A 22,385-nucleotide genomic window follows, 5' to 3' on the forward strand; every position below is an offset into this window, starting at 1 on the left:
TCAAAAAGATCCTAATTTAGTCAAAGCAATCCATGCCATTACTGGAGTGGCCATCACTTAATTTCCTTAAATCTCCCACCTACACCATTTCCATCAATATTCGCAACACCATTGTTCTTCAAAGACCATAGTAGAACTTCAACATTCATACCTTCTGGCCAGAACGTTTACAAAAGTGTCCTCTTAACCCATTGTGTTCACCATTGTCATGAAGTAATTATACCTCTGACTCACTACAGATTTTAATAAAGTGCCTCCATTTAGTGCGGCGTCATAACATCATAAGCCATGCCAGAAGGTCAGCTGGCTCAATAACAGACTGAAAATTACACAAAATGAAAATCTGATGCCTTGAAATATATTATAGGAGAGTAGCAACAGTATAAAATCTACAAAGCAAACATTAAAAAGAAAGGAAATCTCACTACTCCCAAAAGCATTATCAATGCCACTTATTCGACCAAAGAACTCTTAGAACTCTTTTCAGAATTCCAAAATCTAGACCTCATCTCAGGCTTCACCTATCACTCTCAAGAATTCTGCAACTCTGTTGCACAACACATGAACCTTGCAAAGGTGGCGCATGTTCACATCACACTGCCAAATGGGGCTAAAGTTTGTCTATTCTACAGCACAACCAAATCAATGCTAGTTCAACTTCCTTTCTATAGAAGTCACAAAGTAAACAATTAAAAGTATAAACATTGCTGAGATAACTGCTGCCTCCTATCCCAAATGTCGGAAAACAGTGATACAGAGTAATAATAAGTGAAACTCTGCCAAACTGGGAATTTTCAAGAGATTTAAAAACATCCCAAATCAAGAAATTACTGAAGAAGAAAGGAACATGCCAATACAGATAAAGTTATGGATTAAAGACCTATTGTTAAAAGGGAGGACAGAAGAAGTAATTAGAATAAGAGTTTATTCTACATTGAAATGACCCTGAAAGTAACAGCAGCCTCCAGCTCCTTTCTTCTCCATCTGCCAACTGCCAATGACAACAATGTGAACATTCGTAGGTGGTCGAACCCAGAGACATCATAATCACTGATGTCACAGAGCATGAGCACGATCACAACACATCACCCCTTCACAAAATAATAAAATACACATTTAAAAAAATGAAAATAACATTTCGTAAGATGTATTTACAATAACTAATCAATTTGACCTACATAACGCAAAAATTATAATAGAGATTTAGGAACCATAGACTAAAAGAGAAATAAACTAGATCATAAAACTAGATCAAGTGTTAATATAAAAACTTCACACGAACCAAGCGTAATCTTGTAATCTATTAGGTTTCCTAACTAAATGTCCATACCTACTAGTTTTCCTTGTAGACGTCATATCCTGCACAGCAGTCTGATTATTGGTATCTGTTTCATCATCTGAATCAAATTCTAACTCACTCATTTGCGAATCCTTCCAGTCTATTTACCAATCAAACTTACATTCCTTGGGTGCCAGAATGACCCTTTTCCCTTCCCTTCTGGCTCGGAAAGGATCAGCATCTCTGCACATGGACAAAGATGACAGATGCCACACCTTTGCGTCACTCAACAACGCTGAACAATATGTTTTTTCTACCCTCACAGGTTCAGAAAATCGGTAAGTCCTTTTCCAATTAAACCAGGTTTCCTGATTTTAACCAGATCACCAATTTTGATGTGTTGCTTCTTACACTTGTGTTTAGTATCAAAATACAATTTGCTTTGCTCTTGGGAAACACTTAACATTTTGTTTCACCTCTTTAAGTGACCAATCCACTTTTGTATCACCTTCCCACTACCCACATTGTCTTTACAAATAGGAATTCTACCTCTCATGAATACAAAAGGTGAAAACCCAGTGGATTCACAATGAGTAGTTCTATATGCTCAGATGATCTGCTTTAACTTTTCTCTCCCATCCAATTTGTTATTGTTGGCAAGTTGAATGACACCTTTAATTACAGGGTTAAGTCTCTCTACTGCACCATTTCCAGCTGGATGATATAAGGAAGTAGTTTTATGTGAAATACCTTTACTCACCACAAATTCTGTGAATGCATGAGAAACAAATTGAGGCCCATTATCACTAACAATACATTTTGGTAAACCTTATTTGAAAAACACTTTGTCCTAAAAACTCACAATTGAGTCCATATCAGCCCTGTTACCAACTTCTACTTCTGGTCATTTAGAAAAATGATCGACCAACACTAGTAGTATTTTTGCTTATCTCCATACATTACAGGTCCAGCAATATCAACCCCAATCCTTTCCCATGGTCCTTTGGGACAAGTAATAGGATGTAATGGCGGTTTTAACGTGACCTGAGTTTTGTCAGACTTGTTACATGCTTGACAATCCCTCACTTTTCTTTTAATGTCCAAATCCAATCCTGGCCAACAGTATGTACACTTAACTTTATTCTTAGTTTTTCCGATAACCAAATGACCTCCATGACAAATAGCTACAATTCTATGTCTTAAACACGTGGGTGGAAACACCTTACGGTTCCTTAGCACAAGACCACCTTCTGATGAAAGTTAATGTCTCAATTCCCAGAATACACGAATACAATGATCTACGTGCTGTTTCTTAGGCCACCCGTTCTAAATGTACTCACCTAAAACAGTCAAATTATAATCCGATACCTGTGACTGTTCCCACTCTTCGCTAGTTATACCTGGAAAATCAGCAAGAACATTGGCTACAGAGAATGTGTCAATATCAGTATCCTTGCCACTCTGTAAAGGTAAAGGCATCCTGCTTAAAAAGTCCGCCACCACATTTTTGACAACGGCACATACTGTACACTGTAATTGTAATCCAATAATCTAACTAGCATATATACGTGGTGAAGCAGAAGTTAAACCCCTTGTGGTCAAAACTTTGTTTAGCGGTTCATGGTCACTTCTTGGTACAACATGGTTTCCCTCAAATGTAGTGTCTGAAATGTTCTAAACCCCAAATACAAGCTAACGTCTCGCACTCAATCACCAAATATCTTTCTTCATTAGGAGTAATTAAACGCGAGGCAAAAGCAATAGTTCTTTTGACCCCCTCTTTATCAATTTGAGTCAATGTAGCACCAATACCTTTCATACTAGCATCTGTAGTGACAATGCTTTGTAAGTTTGGATCATAACCATACAATGGTGGAGCACCAGCAACATCATTTTTGATCTCTTCAAATGCAATATCACATTGTTCATTCCAAACATTATTAGCTTTTAGCAGCTGTCTTATGGCATATGTTTTTTCCAAAAAATTGTGAACGAATTTGCATAGAACTCTGCCACGCCTAAAAATGCTTGCAAATCATCTCTACATTGAGGTCTAGCAGTACCTTTAACAGCATAAATTAACTCTCTTTTAGGTTTAATACTGACTTCTGAAATTTCATGTCCTAAGTAATCTTTTTTTTCCCAGCAAATCTGCACTTGTTTAGTTCAGCTGCTAACCCATGCTCACTTAACTTTTGTAAAACCTTATCCAGAATAAGATCATGTTCCTCTCTGTCCTTCCCCATCACCAAAATATCATCCTGAAAAATTTGTGTGCTGTTCACGTCTGATAACACGTTGTGCATTAACCTCTGAAACATTGCTGCTGCAGAGGCTAACCCAAAAGGTACTCTTTTGAATCTAAAACATCCAAAAGGTATTATGAAGGTCGTAAAACGTCTGCTCTCAGCATGCAAAGATACTTGGTGATAAGCAGCCTTGAGATCAATACAGGAAAACCAATTAATTCCTTCTTGTACACGCTAACATCTCACTAATCTTGGGTAATGGAAATTGAGCCACAAGAATGTTTTTGTTGAGATCCCTAAGGTCATTACACAGTCTAAGCTTCCCATTCTTTTTTTTAGCTACGACCAAAGGTGCAACCCACTCTGCTGTCTTAACAGGTTCAATAATACCTTCAGATTGTAATTTTTGAAGCTCTTTTTCCACTTTAGCAAAATGCCCAAGAACCCCACAATTCAAGCATTTTTGATTCCAAGCAGGGCAATTTCTATCATTAGCTAAATGATATTAGATCCCACACCTGAAACAAGATTAACAACATCTTTACGTGTAGAACCACTAAATTTGTTAAAAGTTTTGTTGTTCTTTTTCACCATGGCTATAATAGAATTGTCTTCCAACTTGGTAGCCATCTTATCTTCACTACGCAAGACAGCCTTAGCGCACCTTCCCGTGAGTTCAGCACTTTTAACCATGTCTATGGCTTCCTGCAACGATGCTTCTCCCCTTGCCCAAAGTTTATCTTGAATATGAGGATGTGCTGTATGCATCACAATTTGGTCTTTGATGAGATCATCATGAAGATTCCCAAACTTACAAGAAAGAGTTACATTTTTAAGTGCTGCTACATAATCCTCCACCGATTCCTCTAGTTGTTGCTTCCTATGAAAATATTTGTAGCGGTCCACAGCAACACATACTGTTGGTTTAGAATAATGAGCAAGATCTTCAAGTGCGTGAATATACACATCGCCCTGATCGGGTGCTCTAACTTTTTTATTAACACTGTTGTAGACTTTTTACCCTTTAGCACCTAAACAATGTAGAAGTATCTTCTGTTTCTTCTCAGGTGTAGGATCCTCTTCATCTTCAAAAGTTGAAATGTAATTTTCAAAATATTCTTTCTACTCTTCCCACTTTATGATAGGGTCTCCATTTTTAGGCAAGAATGGTTCTGGAGCAGTAAGATTCTACACATTCCCTGACGCCATGCTGCACTAGTTCAAAGAAACTAGACTTGAACCACTTACATGAAGCAAATGTATGCAAATTGCACCAGCAAAACAAGAAGTGTAACATAAATGATGCAAAAATTATGCTGAGTAAAAATGTTTGCAAACTCCTAACAAAAGAAAGCAGAAACTAGGTAAATCCAAAATGCATTGTACGTAATACGTTGAATTACATCACAAACGCACAATAGGCGTGCTGTAGGTAATGTAAATAAATCAGGCTGGGTTGCCTATAAATTTGCCAAAATACACAGTGAACAGTCTCTAACGCCGGTTGCCTAGGAACAAAATGCTTTCATATGTGTCACGCATTGACGCGTGTGAACGCAGCAAAGCCGGCAAGATAGTTGCCTAATAACAGGAACACAACGCAAAAACAAAGAAGTGCGTTGCGATACCGTTGCGTGAGCTCTCGTCAAGCAGCTCACGCATACAGTACTTGCTGGAGGCAGCACACGCGTACAGTGCTTACTGGCCCAGCCTACTTAAAACGTGCGGAATGCCGTCCCGATGAGAATGAATGCAGTCAAGCAAGTCCGGATGTGACTTCAGCCAGCGAGGATCGAATAATTCTGCCAGCAAGGACAAACATCAGCTGAAAGAAAAAACTGCAACTTCCAAAAAATATATAGGTTCATTGTCGGGGTCACAAAGCTCATCACCAACTTTGTTAAGAGTGCACGACAGCGGAGGTATTTAGAATAATAGTTTATTCTATAATGAAATGACCCTGACAGTAACTGCACCCTCCAGCTCCTTTCTTCTCCGTCTGCCAACTGCCGATGACACAACTGTGAACATTGCTCTGTGGTCGAACCCAGTGACATCATAATCACTGATGTCACTGAGCACGAGCACGATTACAACACATATCAAACAGTCCATTCCTGGTTAAACTGATAGGAAAAAACAGTATTCTGTCGTAGCTCAAATTCCTTGCCTAAAACACCTTCTCTCTGACTGACAGACAGGTTTCGACCTGGAAGAGACACTGAGTCAGTATTAGTTGCTATCTGGGCCAACCTCGAGATTAAAGTCCATTCTAACTCATAGCAGCATTTAACCCTGGGGGCCATCAACTACTACTCCAAAGACTAAATTGCATAGGCATACAGGGCATGGCCACAAAATAAATTCAGTCCTACTTCACAGATAGACGGCTAACTGTGACACTGTCTCTATTCCTCTCGGTGCCAATTCTCGCAAAAGATAGGTTCCCCCACAGCTCAACGATCAGTCCTCTTCTCTTCAGTTTCATGCCCGGCCCTACTCCTTGACTTTCAGCTCCTTTAAACTAAGCTGTTGAAACTATGCAGAGCCAGTGAAGTGATGTCGTACTCAAGACCAGGATGTAAGTAGAAGAATACACGCTTTATGAGTAAAGGAGTACAAGGAAACAGGTCCGTTGCGGGGAGAAGCTCAGGCTCAACTGACACAAGGAAACTACACGTAATAGAACGAGGAATCTCCTTATGTCAGCATCTGAGAGCATTCTAACTAAGAACAAGAACACACTACACATCCCCCCTCTTTACCCCACAAACAATAAATAAAAAATAAAAAATAATAATAAAATTAAAATTCAAGAAAAATAATTATGAGCGTGGAAGATGGAACTCCCCACGTGAATTGGAAGAAATAGCTATGTGTCCTAACACATAATCCTTTAACCAACCAGGAGGTGTCACTTTCCTTTTTCCTTCCTGACATCCAAACTCCGAATATTCCTGCACCTGATCAGATTCACATGAACCACTTCCAGAGTCACTCTACTGCACCAGATCGGATACACTCAAACCACCACTTCCAGAGTCACCTCCAGAGCCACTCACCACATTCTCCTCTTCACTCAAAACATGATCATCCAGCATATACAGAGACGCATCCATACTTGACGCATTGTGAATCATAACCTCATCCTCTAACCATTCCGCCCTTCCCTTCTCATACCTCTTACCATTAATGTGGTCTTCACTACAACTAGATTCCTGTCCATCTTTAAGTAGTACTATTCGCTTAAGATTCCACAGTCTACCATCACTAAGTTTGACGGCATTATGCAAAACCTCCATAACTCGTTCAGGATTAAAGTACTGGCTCTCACCTTTTCTTACCTTATAAGGTTTTTTAACCCTAACCCAATCTCCTACGTTAATTACCACTGACTTGACGTGATGGAGTTTGTCATAATAAGACTTCGACTTCTCTAGTGACTTATGCAAACTGTCCCTTACCTTCTCCATAGACCAGTGCTGGATACCGGTCTTTACCAACCAAGATGGGTTATGTTTGCTTCTCGGACTTCTTCCCCTCATAATAACGAAAGGGCTAAGTCCTGTTGTCGCATTCTCAGTAATCTTATATGCCCACAATGCCTTAAAGATAGCCATGTGCCAATCCTCACCAGCATCCATAGCACACTGAATGACACCCTTGATAACTCTGTTGAACCTTTCTACTGCACCATTGCCACTAGGATTGTACAATGAAGTGGTTTTGTGCTCAACTCCCACTCTCCCAAAATACTTCTTAGCTGCTTCCGACATAAATTGTACACCATTATCACTCAGTAACTTAGAAGGGATGCCTTCAGAAAGAAAAACTTTATCCAAAAACTCCAACACACTGGTGGTATCTGCTCTCTCCAATGTACCAATTTCAGGCCACTTAGAAAATAAATCAATAATAACTACCACAAATTCTTGAGAGTTACCCACCGGCCCTAAGAGATCCACAGCAACATATTCCCATGGTTGCTTGTGTATGAATGTTTGCTGCATAGGTGGTCTTAGGGTACATAAACTCTTGTCAGCGGAAGAACACATATGACAGGTTCTGACAAATCTTTACACTGATTTGTCTACCCCTGGCCACCAAAACAACTCCTTCACCACCGATTTAGTTCTAACAATGCCAAAATGGCCCTCGTGACACAATTCTAAAATTGCTTCTCTTATCTCAGATGGGGGAATAATTCTATCACCCCTCCAAATAACATTTCTCACAACAGAAAGTTTGTTCCTAACATCCCAAAAGCTTTTGCATTGTTCAGACAGCTGATCCTTCTTAGGCCACCCTTCTAAGACATATTTCAAGATAGACTGTAAATGTGTGTCCTCCTCCATTTCTTTCCTCCAACCATCTTTACTTAGTGCAGGGCTACCAGAATCCTATACGAGAGCGACACTCCACTCATACCACAGATCATCAACACACCTTTCCAGCAGATTAGGTAATCTAAATTACATTATTCTTACCAGGGACATACACAATACGATATGTGTAATCCTTTAAGCGCTTGGATAGCCTTGAGATCCTTGCCGAAGCTAGTACACTACCTTCACATGTAGGTAATTGTTTAAAGGTTTGTGGTTGCACCGAATAATGATGTCCTTGCCCCACAAAAATGCTCGGAAGTGCTCCAGAGCCCAAGCACAAGCTAAGGCTTCCTTCTCAATAACTGAGTACTGTGACCTGGAAGCGAATAGTATAATCCTTTCCTTTCCATTCCTATCCTTCTGAGACAAAACAGCCCCTAGGCCTTTGTTACTTGCGTCCGAGGTAACAAAGGTATCTAACCTGGGGTCAAAACTTTCTAAACATGCTACCTTGCTCAAGTCCTTTTTTATGTTCTCAATCTCTTGATTACATGCCTCACTCCACGTAAATGGAGAATTTCTTTTAAGTAATGACCTTAAGTTGTAAACTTTGATGGCAAAGTTTGGAATAAATTTGGCACAAAACTTCACCATGCCCAAAAATGATCTTACCTCATCCTTAGTCATTGGAGGTGACGCATCCACAATAGCATTCACCAAAGATTCCTTTGGTTTAACTCCATCACCACTTATCTCATGTCCCAAATACTCCACACTTTTTTTTTGCAAATTTACACTTACTCAGTTCCACCGTTAACCCTTTATCCTCCAATACTTCCAACACATGTTCCAACCGCTCATCATGCACACTCTTATCTTTTCCAAAAATTAATATATCGTCCTGGAAGCACATAACCCCCTTGGATTTTCTAAACAGTTTGTGCATCAGTCGTTGAAAAACTGCTGCAGCAGACGCAAGACCGAAGGGTATCCTCTTGTATTGAAAGCACCCAAAAGGTGAGATGAAGGCCGTTAGTCCTTTAGAATTCTCAGATAAGGGAACCTGATGATAAGCAGACGACAGGTCAATGGTGGAAAACCAGCATGCTCCCCCAAGACTAGAAACCATTTCCGTAATCTTAGGTAGGGGGAACCGATCAATCAGAATATTGTTATTCAAGTATCTTAAGTCTACACATAAACGGATTTTCCCATTGCTGCGCCGAGCTATTACTACAGGCGAAATCCATTCCGAACTTTCAATTGGCTCTATTACATCCATTAATACCAATGAATCCAATTCCTTTGAAACTTCTTCTCTAATCATGATCGGCACAGTTCTGACTTTATGAATTTTGGGTACAGCTTCCTTCTTTAATATAATTTTGTGCTCGAACCCAGTCAGTTCCCCAAACTTTTACTAAAGACTCTTGGAAATTTTGTTTCTATTTTGGATGCCAATGAATGTTTATCATTCACTATCAATACTTTTTCTTTGCCATTTGGGTCCAGGATCATCTGCAACTGTCTTTGATCCTTCCAACCCAGAACAGATGGCCCTCTTTTAGCCACATATAGTTTTCCTCTGGCGTTCCTGTTTTTAAATGTAAATTCCAGCCATCTAAATTCTAACAGATCAATCTTTTCTCCGGTGTAACTTTCTGGCTGAATGTCCGGTGGGGCTAGTTGTTTGCCTATTTTTCCCATGAACGATTTGTTCCCTACATCCTCATTCACAATTGTGAAAGGTGAGCCTGAGTCTGCATACATTGTAATGGGTACTCTTCCAATTTCCATGTCATATATAGGTTTTCCTTTGGTGTTTACCTCTGTTATATTAAGAATGAAATTCTTATCCTCATCAGTTCCTCTGGGCTCTAATGTTTTTCCCTCCATATCACATTTAACAACATTTTCGCCTTCATATAAACATTTGATTGTTTTCCTTTTATTTTTGCAAAATTTTGCGAAATGGCCCATAACTCCACATTTGCTGCATCTCAATTTTAAAGGCGGGCACGATTTGGAATATGCCAGGTGGTCCTTGCTATCACACCTGTAGCATCTTCTTTCATTTTCTCCACTCTGTAAGCCCTTCCCAGTTTTGCGATTTGTCACTTTATAAATGCCACCCTCATTTTTTCCAGTAGATTTCAGTTCTGAGAAGCACCTTTCAGAAATCTCAGCCTTCCATACTATGGCCAAAATTTCATCCAGTGGAGAGTCGCCATTTATCCATAGCCTTTCCTGAATCGATTGATTATTACAATGCATGACCACTTGATCTCTAATAAGTTCATCATGAATTGCCCCAAATTTACAGTCAAGAGCAGTTTCTTTAAGTCTGCAATGTAGTCATCCACCAGCTCACCTTTCTCTTGTTTTCTCTGGAAAAATGTATATCAGACAATTCCAACACATACTTTTGGAGCAAAATATTTGTCGAGATCTAGCATTGTGGCATTAAAGGCGCAAATATCGCCACTTACAGGGTTTTTGGACATCTTATTATAAGTTTTTAAACCCATAGGACCCAAGGAATGTAACAAAATCCTTTTTTTCTGTTCGGCAGACATCTTGTTATCTACATCAATAGTGCCTAGATAGTTTAAGAAATAGTCCTTCCACTCCAACCACTTGATGGGTGGTGAGTTACCCATGGCCCAAAATACTTGCGGAGGAACGATGGTAAAATTGGCTTGCGCCATATCAGAGGCAAAATCAAATATATAAGGTAACTTGAAGTACTTCTCTATAATAAAAAATTAACTTAAAGACTTCTTCAATACTCTCCCTTCCCGGACCTGTTCTCAATTTGTTATATAACCCTTCAAAGTAAGGTAACAAAAAATAATTTACTGTGTTTTTCCTTACTTCCTCTTTTCTTTTTTTTTTTTTTAAATCGTGTCCAGAACACCAGCGTGTAGAATACTGTGCAATTTCCGATGTAACAATGTGGTAGCAGTAGGGTGACGCGTGTTATTTTGATAGTACACGCGTCACTGTCGCAGCGTCTGATCGTGTCTCTGTTGCATGGAGACGCGTTGGGGAAGTTAGCGTCTCTGTCTCCTAGGAGACGCTCACGGAAGCAGCGTCTGTATCCCGGAAGGCGCGTCAGCGTGCTCCGTTGCCAAAGAGACGCTCGCGCTGCGGCTGGTTTCCGGAGACGCCCTGTCACGAGTGCTGCAACTGTGTCTCAGTTTCCAGGGAAAAGCCTTGACGCGAGTTGGCGTCAGGTTCCCTAGGAGACGCTCGTGGCACCACCGATAATTCCTTAAAAGACGCGTAAGCGCGCACCGTTCCCTAGGAGACGCTTACGGCAGTTCCAAAGATCGCGTCCACAGCAACGGTCTGTGGCTGCGCTCACGATAGAGTCCCACAAAAAAAATTACATCTTTACTGACCACGAAGATGGAAATATCCCTCGACAGTTGGTTCAAGATCAGCAAGCCGAAATGGGCAATCCAATGAATGTTCGCCTATGAAGCCAAAATGAGCAATCCAATGAATGTTTGCCGATTAGCAGGTAACCACGTACTCAAGACCAGGATGTAAGTAGAAGAATACACGCTTTATTGAGTAAAGGAGTACAAGGAAACAGGTCCATTGCGGGGAGAAGCTCAGACTCAACTGACACAAGGAAACTACACGTAATAGAACGGGGAATCTCCTTAGGTCAGCATCTGAGAGCATTCTAACTAAGAACAAGAACACACTACAGCCAGCTTATTCTAAGTCAGCAAAATATTACAGAAACATCTGAAATCTCCAAATGTCTACAGGCACTGGGGAAATTAATGTGCAAAATTACTTCAAACTCAACCTTTCAAAAACTGAAATCGTTACCTGTGGACTAGAGAAAACCTGTAATCCCATCACAGTATGGCCTAAAGAAATTTTATCTCCTCCACAACATTTCCAGAAGTAATGAGTTTCGGTGTAATTACAGAAACTAAACTATCACTCGAAAGCCACATCAAAATGTAATGAGAAGCACTTTAAACACTATAAGAACATTATAACATATCACTTCGAACTTAGACTACCCTATAGGATCCAGGCTCCAGTTAACATTGTTTGCTTTTCATGGGAGTGCTATTGCCAAAATGTTCACATTCATTCGCTAGTATGGAAACATTTATGAGAATCTGTTTATTTAATCCATTGCTAGAAGGTAGGACGGAAATACAGGCATCCAGCTTCCTATTGTAATAATATTTTCACCTAAGAGCCACCTGTGAAAGTGACAGCCGGATTTCAATGTGACAATTGTAACTGCAACAAAATACAAGCTGCAAACTGTTTCATTGTTATTTTTCCCGCATCATGTTACGAACTATTCTTGCATCAGTAGGAACAGTAGACTGGGAGATAGACAGAAAGAGGGAAAGTAAGAACATCATGTGTCAAACGAAATAAAGCAGTCCCTACGATAGCACAGAAGATAGTGCATGTCACTCCATTGTTCTGGAGACTTAAAAGAGAACTCCCTCTTCTGTGTTCAGATAACTCATGGGCGATTTACAATATCCTTCAATGTAAGACGCAGGGTACTTTTCCCATATATAACATGCAAGTTAGACATTATTCCTCAGTGAAACGATACGAAATGTGATGTCTAGAAAACCCGAAAGGGCTACCTCGCCATCTCAAAGTACAAAGCACCATACAGATTTAAATGATGCCCGTTGGTTGCAATCGTGCTTGTAACTGTTGTGCAGACAAAATCAGCAACTGGCACAGCAGAGGGCACTTTAAGTGTTAACCTAGTATTACGAACACACATGCAGTGGAGTGTACACGGGCGGAGGTTCTGCCACATGAAAGTGCTCAGGTTGAGGGGTCGGCGCAGCAAAGCGAGGGGCTGGCACACGGAGGGCGCCCATACCTTGGAAAAACAACGTGATGGCACTTAGAGAGAGGCTTACACAATATAGCGCACCAAGCGAGGACCTGACATAGCAATGTATACAGGCTAATTGCTGACATAGATTAACTCGTACAGGTACGCGCACGAGCCCTGTTTTCTTCCTAGCAGAAAGGGCATCTACTGTGTCACATTCTGGTTCGCAATGTTTATAACAAAGGGCAGCACAGATCGCGAGTTCAGTGTAAAACCGTAAGGTCAGTGCAGGGTGCAGAGCTCTACTAAGGTTATCAATGTATATTCAAACATTGTGGTGGCAAAGGTTTGCAGTCCTGACCCCTCTGACACCTTTGTCCACAGCTCAGTCGAGAACACATTAGCACGAAACAAACAGCTTCTGCGAGCAGGCACCTACACACCAGAAGTCCCTGCACAACCTGCGCGTGGGGAGCTGTCCCCTCAGCACGATGAGCGCCGGGAACTCGCGCAAACAAGGGGCACGAGCCATAGTTATCAAGAGCACAGCGGCTCTGGGCTGAGCGGAGGAGCTGTCCCTTCAGCACCAGCTGCTTCCTACGACGAAGCCCGCTGACAGCATATCGTTAGCCACCCCTCCCTCCTGGAGGCACAGATTGACCCGTCCGCAGCTGGGGCAGGCAGGGGCCGAACCATCACACACCTGGAGCAGGGGAGTTACTGTGGTCTGCCCTCCTCGCGCACTGCGTTCAAGGCAATGCCTGTGACGAGGCCCCGCCCAGTGCCAGGGGAAGACAGAGCCCACACAGCATTCTACCACCTTCCCATGCCACCCTCAGAGTCTACTTTTTAAGCAAAGGGCCACCGTTACCGGCCTACTTACCATCAATCGCCATGATGCTTCAGGACGGACCATACCACCGCGTCAGGGAGGAGGGTGAAGATGCAGCAGCCTTTACGGGGAGTCGCAGGGCGGTGGAATCTTCCGAGCTTCTGGAAGTCGCGTGACTTACAGGGGTTTCGCGCGCCCAGTTTTAAAACCCGATGTAGCCGTTAGTGCCGTGCAGGAGGTTGGGGGCTTAGCAAGGAGGTGCTGGCGGGAAGTGCAGTGCTGCTTGCAGCTTCTCTGTATAAGAACTGCAGCTCTTGCAGAGACGGTTGTGCGTTGCCTTAGCTCTGCTGTCGTATACAGAGCTGTAGTGTGCTAGCTCTGCTGCTGCACGTTTCTTGTCAGGTCGAGGCGTAACTTCACTTTATATAAGAATTAGGTATCCTATTTGCTGCGGTTTGCAGTTCTGAAGTGATGGAAGTCTAACTTAGCCATGTCGTCAAATGTCTTGCCCTTGAGGATTGGAACAAGTCTAATTTATTAACTGAAAAGCGTTAGCAACATTGCATTTTAAAAGGTCTAAAAAGACAAGGAGGAATATTTATGAGGCCCTTCCGCCCCCAGAGCTTCATTTTTTTCTGAAACAGTGGTGCAAACCTCTCAACCATAACTGTGAGGCCACGCAAAGCCACATTGCATGGCTTTGAATGGAGTAATAGACATGGAGTAAGACACAGCAGCGTAAGTCGCTGCCTTGTCTTACTCTGCGCCAGGGAAGTGTTCCCTGGGCGTTGCCATGGGTCTTCCCATGCAACATCCATGGATTTTGATGCTGCCCTAGATTTGCTTAATCACATAACCCTGGGGAAGCACCAAAACCTTATGCCTCCTCAGGGCAGGCGTAACAAGGCGAAATATTTTTATTTCTCCTTGTTTTTTCCTCTTTCCTTGAATGCAGCACACATAGAAAGAGTTAAACACTTCTCAGGATTGTTATTGTGCAGAAAGGTGCATCCTGCAAGCAATGCAAATACCCTTGCACTATGGTGCAAGTGTGCCTGCATTGGCACTATGCTGCTAATTGTGCACTAGTGCGGGGGGAGGACAGGAATGCACCATATTGCATAAATACAGTGCATTACCGCCCTTTCACATTGGCACAGGGCAGCGCAGCTAGAAGACTTGCAGCACTGCCCTATGCCGTTTCTCCATAAATAAGCGCCATAGCACATAGAAAAGAAAGACAAATTAGATGTCACAAATTCAACATTGCCGCTTTCCTAAAGAGCTTCGTGTAGATATCCCTTGTGCCATAAATTCTGTGAGCAGACTGAAAACTCTGATTATGCATTCCCTTTCGCGCCTTTACTACGCAGCCACATTAACCCCTTATATCACTGAGGCTTTTTCACCCCACTGCTGGGCCATTTTTATTCTATTTGCGGTACTTCACACATACTTTCCAATAGATCCGATTCAGGCGGTAAACTCCCAATTATTTAAGTACAAAAAGTTTTTAATTTGGCTGTCTCTCACCTGAAATTGCCTCTGCTTCACAAGTAGTCAATGTGGTGAATACAGTCTCCATATTATTTTCTTAATATCTCCTATTTTCCTCTTCTAAAGTGTTGGCATGTATGCTTATGCCTTCATAACTTTTTCCCCCAAAAATATCCATGCCAAATCTGTGTTCTTTCTTTCCAACATCATGGGGAATCTAAAGATACCCAGGACTTGCAGATTTACCTGGAGGAGACTCAGAAAATAGCTCAAATATGGCAACATTTTGGGGATTTTGAAAACATGGTGTTGCAAAAAGTTTATTGTTTTTAAACTGAATCAGTGAAAGGTTTGTGGTGCTAAGAGCACCATCTTCCCAGCTTTCAGGATCAAGCAGAGCTGTATCAACAAACAGTTTTCTACTACAGTGTTGGCATTTATCTAAGAGGTAGTCAATTTTTCCTAAATTTTGTGATTTCAACCTACATGCAGTTTGTTGTGGAAACAGGTGTGTAACTCATGAGTGACTTTGTAAACCTATACATTTCTGAAAGTAGGCACCATTCTAAATTCAGGAATGGGTCATTGTGTAGATCCCTGAACATTTTCTCAAAGAAATAAAATGTTGAAAGAAAATAATGACTATCAGTAGGAACAAATAGAGATTAGTGACAAATTAGTAAATTGCCCATTGTGACATCTCTAATCTTTTGTCACAATGGGCAATTACAAAAGAAATACATAATTAAATCAGTAACACCCTTTTGTGTACAAGGATGTATATGTTTTATAGGTTTTTTAATAAGCACACACAACCCAGAGCCAACAACTAAACTGCAACTTACAATTAATTTTCATTATTGTTCCGACCATGCATCAATGCCTACGGTAAAATCTAATGAGTGGAAAATGGGTATGAAGAAAACCTATGTATTTCGGAAGTGTGACCAAGATACCGAGTTTAGGAACAGTGGCAATTTGTACACCTCTGAACATGGGATTGTCAATACTATCATATGATTCAGGGGGAATTTTGCAAAATGTGTTTCCTCAAACACTGGACTACATTTGGAAGTCAGAAAAGCAGAGAAATCCAATTGGTTATAATAAATGTTCTACTATTTTGTTTTCGACCATGTGTTGTGATAGAAATACACCACTGGTGTGGCTGTGCCTAGCACATACATTACAAAAAACTCAAAAAACATCCTGAAGACATCACATCTCACCCAGCAAAATCAGTGCTTTTTTTACAACATGGTAGCTGCAGAATTTGGGCCCTAGTGCAGGAATGTCTCCTGTGCCTGCGCCTTGAGGTGGCACCTTTCCAATTGTGTGACGCATGTGGGTGGTAATTGCTAGTAGTACTTACCATCCATGTGCCTAACAAAACAGTGTATGTGCCTTGGTGCCTGACTGCCTTTTCTCACCTTCACTCACTTGAAACTGCAGCTAGGCAGTTTCGAGATGTACATGCGCTTGTCCACATGTGCCAGGTAACATTTTCTTTTTTTTGCTCCAGAAGGGCTGACCCAGCAGCAGCCCTGGCCTTCTAAAATTGGCATTCCCAGTGACTACCCACTAATGACATGCAGCAGCATCACATTTTAAAAGTAGTCATGGGCGTGTAGGTCATCAGCCCGGTAATTCCCACGGCTGCTTGTCAATCGTTCCTGGAGCTGCCTCACCACTCCACCCTTTTCCATGTTGTCCTACAGTGAGGTGAGGTCAGCAAGTATTACTAACCCCACCTCACCCTGTGACAAGTTAGGAAGGGGCGGGGTTACAGGTGCTGCCTTTGATGTCCTTATGCCTGCTTCCAGGAATCCTTTTTCTACGGCACACATCCCAAGCACACATATTTCAAGGCACTCTCATATGTGCTAGTGGAGTCATTAAAGCAAACCTCTATATACATACCAACAGATATGTTGTAGGTCAGTGTCTTAAGAAGCTTCACTTCATCTTAAATGAAAAGCAGTGTGGACTAAGGGTCTGATTTAGAGTGTGGCGGAAGGGTTAATCTGCCACAACCGTAACAGATATCTGGCCATCTGAAATATAAATCCCATTACATCTTATGGGATTTATACTTCAGCAGATGGCATATCCATCCCTGTTGTGATGGAGTAATCCCTCTGCCAAACTCTAAATTAGGCCTCAAGTTTTGATTACTTGTCAAGCATATACCTTACTCAAAGCTGTGACTGATACAGTATGCATGCAAAGTAAACCTTTACTAATTCCTCCTGTGACACTCACCTGAGGCTCAAGAAGACATGTCTTTTATTCAGATTTAGCACATTTGCTGTGCTAAATCCAACCCCTTCTAGTATCTGGATGTGTGTTGGGGGTGTCTAAGTACACCTTCTGAACTTGGCCTATTTTCATCGAACTGTGTGAACATTTCTACCTTTGAAACTAAGGTAAACATGCTGGGGAATATTGTCTGAAGTTCCTTAAAAAGCATTAAAAAAACTACGAAGGCATTTAGGTTTCGTCTTACAAGGTGCTCTGCAATATGAACTATGGCCTGTCTACTGTTATGTGCATTGCTGTGGCTGTAATGCCCTTATAAAATGTTGAACAGAATATCTACCATGCTCGGATGGAAGATGAACATGGCAAAGAGACCACAAATGTGACTTGTCTGTAGTGCTGGCTGAAGTGTTCTGTCTGTGGTACCTTGATGATCTACTTTCTACCTAAGTGATATCTCTTTGAAAACATATCTTAGCTAAGCTTTCCCTACCTGTGCATGTTGCTGTCACCTTCAAAGCCCTCGCTAATACAGTTTACATGACATGTGAACCTCTACCAACGCCTCCTTTGGCAGCCGCCGGAGGCTCAGGAAGGTATGTCTTTAATATGCTTCTAGCACAGCAGCTGTGCTAAATCCAAGTCCTTCCAGTTTGTGGCTTTTTAGTTGAGGGGTGTCCGAGGATGCCTTTGGGACTTGGCCTGTCTTCCTCCAACTGTGTGAGCATATCTACCTTTCAAAGTAAGGTAAACATTCTAGGGAAGAATGTCCCAAGTTCCTTAAGAGTACTTCCAGGACTACTAATGGTTTTAGGTTTTGGTGCCCGGGGTACTCTGTGACTAAGTGTTGTGTGTTTCATCCACCATTATGTCCAGTGCTGTAATGCACTTGTGATTCGGCAAACAGAACTTGAGCCACGTTCTGATGGAGGATGAAGGTGGCAAGTAGGCCATAAGCAAGACCAAGATTTGCTCAACTTGAGGGAACAATTTGAAAGGCTACTTGCCTAGTCAAGTAATGGCCCTTCGAAGAGTTGACTCTATGCAAAGTCATTGAAAGGTATATGCTATCAGTAGGACAGCAACACTTTAGTCAATTTCCCCAAACTTCACTTTTGTATGACACAAAGTGATGCAAGCTGGAAAACATAGGCCTAACTGAGGTGGGCATTGAGGAGAGTAATATCGACTCTTCTCCCTCTTTATTTGCTAAGAGCAAACTCTGCATCAACAACATTGTCAACTCTTTCTCTCTAATGGAGGAATGCAGTCTGTAAATAGCCTCCACTGCAACAGTAAGACTTTTAACTACAGCCATCTGAAAGTCAAGGAATGACATTGGTCTTCCTGAGGTGGTCTGACAACAAACAATGTATGCATTGTATGTTGCCAACTGAAGCAGATGGGTATACAACCTTTTATACCATGTTCCAGGTTTGCAGTTTATATTGTTAAAGTACCTGGTGATTCTTTCCATGTACTTAATGTAATTAAGTGTGCAGTTGGCTTTGGGAACTTCTGCTAACTGGTCATAATTTGTGAGTGAAGAAGTGCTCTCATCATGGACTGTAGTAAATACATACATCTCTCATATCTGAGAATTTCACTGCGAGCAGTTCGTTGGAATGGAAGGCTGTGCTCTTCTCTTTTTGAAGCTCCTTACAAACAAGCTTCTGCAGGAATCCTTTGCAGTGACATGTCACCTTGCCAGCTTTGTACAGCTTGGTGAACAGCTTGATTCCTGTATAGAAGCTGTCCACTTAAAGTTTATAACTGTTATGGAGTGATTTGACAAGCTCCCATACAATCTTTGCAGTGATTCCTAGCATGGAAGGGCAACCTGCAGGATTTATCACTGAGTCCATCTCTATATATACTCTCATGCTGTGCACATAACCACTAGGGCTATCACACAGCACGTACATCTTGATGCAACAACAAATTATTTTGTTTGGTATGTGCTGCCTGAACATCATTCGCCCTTTTAACAGGATCAGTGGCTCATCAAGCGCTATATTCATTCCAGGGTTATAAATCTCCAGATAACTGGCAGAAAAATGTTCCACAACAGGCCAAATTTTAAACAATCTGTCATAGTCTGTATAGTCCTGGGGCAATGCTATCGACTTTTCACTGAAATGCACCTTACCCTGCAATATCAAAAACCTATCTCTGCTCAGGACTAGTGTGAAGCAGGGTGTTGCCCTATCAGTGTGAATAGATCAGTAGGACTGTAAACTTGGTTTGTGCATTATTCCCATGATGAATGTAAGGCTCAGAATTTTTTTCAGTTCACCAAGGGAAGTGGGTGTTCACAGGGTTCGCAGATGTGCCCTAGAATGAGGCCCAAGAGTGCTTCCAGGCTCTCACAGAAACTGTCCAGCTTGCAAATTTGTTTCATGCACAATTTCCTCAAGGAAGTCTATGTGAATGAACGTGGGAATTTGGGGCTGAACTCAATTGTGGAGGGCTGCAAAGAGATCACTGACTGTGCTTGGCGCCACACAGGCCTGCTCTCTAGATAGCTGCTCCCCTGCTGAAGTGTCTCCACTGCATGGACTGTGCTTGTGAAGATACATCATAACTGCCATGAGTATATTCCTCAGAATAACCTGGACATGAGTCACTGGATGGAATTCCGTTGATTGAAAAAGTACTTCAACATTCTTCTCCATTATCCTCTCCTTATAATGCTGTCTTGGTATCAGATCCTACCTCAGAGCTGTCCTCCATTATTCGAGTTAGGACCTGGGCAGAGGTCATCCAGTAAGATAATGTCTCTGTTGACAGTCTAACCCTGACTAAAACTAACTTTCTGAAAAACTGCTTCCTACCTAGAAGGCAGCAATATGCTTGCAAATCATTGAGTGGGTGGGTGTGTGCAATATGTCAAAGCAGTTGAAAAGCAAAAAAGCACTTAGCTCTTTATGCTGTAATCAAAAGACCTTCTGAAAAGACCAAAAAAGCATATTACTTCAAACTGTCACACACATGGTACCATAGCATACTTTATGGGATGAGGGGAGAGCCCACTCCAGCCACTGTTCATCCATTATTGCACTCATGCAGTAGAGGCAGTTTTAGGTAGTAGACAACCAAGCCATATCAGCCAGAGTGTAACAGGGACCAAAACTAGGCCTGGACAACACAATAAAAGTGTCCTGCATTAGCAAACCAGAGAGCTGAACAATAACTTGCAAAGCCAATAAGTCTGCCATTGGGTGGCAGCCCTTTGGCTTTGTCTTTGATGGTTTTGTTTTGTAATGGCTTATGCAGAATTTTATGGCTAGGATAGCCTTCCAGCCAGTGCCAGTACAAAAGAATTGCCTGAAAGTAAACATCTATTTTTGGTCCCAAGAAGCACACATTGTCATTATAGCCCCTGGAACTGAAACGTTGTGCGGATGTGCTCCTTGCAATAAGTCAGAATGCCATCACTCACAATGAAGTTAGCCAATGGCTGAAGTGAGCTGATCCTTTACCCCATGCTGTATGCTGCAGTGGGTGGAAGAAAAATGTGAATGGCACAACAGACCAATGAATGAAGAGGGCTGCCTGTATAATTTTAGTAAAATCAAAAAGTCATGGCTAACACTAGCCCTAAAATATAGCCCACATTCGCACATCAGGGCAGTTTTGAACTTGTAAAGTTGCCTCCTAGGTCCTGACTGGTGTCAGCGTGTACTACTCCAACCTGTAAACTGCAAGAAAGGGACTCTGGTGAAAATCCAGAAGTTCTGGGCTCTTCACATCAAAAAGAATTGTCCCTTGTCTCCTTGAGAATGCAAGTAGACCTCACTAAGGCGGATGCAGGACGTGCATCCAACTGCCGATGTGACCTTCTTGGCTACATATTCCCAACATCACCCGTACAGTGCACTTCTCCTCAACAACAACCACTTTGCGCTTATTGATGACAACAACTGCCAACACAAAGCTCAGGCTGAGACTTCTCGAGTGGAACTAGACTAAATGTCTGATATAAATTTTGGCAGTAACAGTCCTGCTGTCGGTTTTCTGACTGAAATCCCATTTGGCGCCTTAGCAGTCCACCCATCCGATTTACATGTTAGCAGTCACATAGGTGAAAGCCTGCCCAAGTCCCACCAAATTTGCCAAGGATTCCCAACCTTGTCGACGGCACCATAGGAAATTGTTGCTGACAGCAGGACTCCAGCCACCCTTACCGCCAAGCCATCTGTGGCGGTCTGACATCCACATCTGAGTTGGTGGATTGGGCAGGGAAATTAGGTGAACATTTACCTTATTTCCAGAATCTACTTCCTCTTTTGACTGGACACGACTGGACAACACCTTCCATCGCTGCTGCTGCTGGACCACGGAGAAAACACAACGCCCTCCGTCAACAGACTTAAAGGGAGGGAGCCTGCATTGGCTGTGTATGTTGTATGGTCACCTTATATGAGTTTGGGACCACTGCAGTCACATACATGTCACAGTAATGTTTTTAAATTACTGTGACATGCATATGTCGGGGACACAATAGGGTCAGTAATGGATTGGGACACACTGGTACATCACACATATCTCACACATAAATAGCTGTCATTTTGGTGTCAGTATTCATTGCCAAATGAACACTGGCACCACAATGACAATACAATCACACTTGTCAACTGGGACCATGTATGCACATTACACGGGGACCTGTACCTGCCATGTTGTGCTTCAGTTGTGTATGTGAGCCATTACATGTATGTGTGTATGTAATGCGATTGGCTGGTTGAGGTGGGGGGGCTTGAGTGGGTCATGTGGTTGTATCAGTATGTGTGCCACTTGCATAGGGGGTTGGTGTTGTTCTGTATGTTGTGTTGTGTGTTGATTGTTTTGGTAGTGTCATTTGTGGTTGCAATGTCAATAGTGTGTGTATGTTGTGCCATGGATGTACGCCAATGTGTGTTTGCAGAATGTACATGCTGTGATGGAATGGATACAAGTTTGTATGTGGGGTGTTGTGTCATTTGTTGTGCAGGTGGATACATTTGGCTAAGGTATACTCTGTGTGTGTGTGTGTGTGTGTGAGTGACTTACCTTTATTCCATAGTCACTGGCATTGTTGGATGTCCATTGGATCCAG

At 42.0% G+C, this 22,385-nt stretch overlaps 1 protein-coding gene across 2 annotated transcripts in view; it reads right to left on the bottom strand.

Moving 5' to 3' along the window:
- The window catches only part of SYT14 (synaptotagmin 14), a 987,902-nt gene extending 974,276 nt beyond the window's left edge, over nt 1-13,626 (bottom strand). For both annotated transcript variants that reach the window (XM_069233958.1, XM_069233957.1), the window contains exon 1: nt 13,583-13,626. In XM_069233958.1, coding sequence (XP_069090059.1) covers nt 13,583-13,595 — 13 coding nt within the window. In that variant the 5' untranslated portion in view covers nt 13,596-13,626. The remainder of the gene's footprint in view (nt 1-13,582) is intronic.
- Nucleotides 13,627-22,385: the final 8,759 nt, after the last annotated feature.

This window comes from Pleurodeles waltl, chromosome 5 (genome assembly GCF_031143425.1).
Source record: "Pleurodeles waltl isolate 20211129_DDA chromosome 5, aPleWal1.hap1.20221129, whole genome shotgun sequence".
Taxonomy (NCBI): domain Eukaryota; kingdom Metazoa; phylum Chordata; class Amphibia; order Caudata; family Salamandridae; genus Pleurodeles; species Pleurodeles waltl.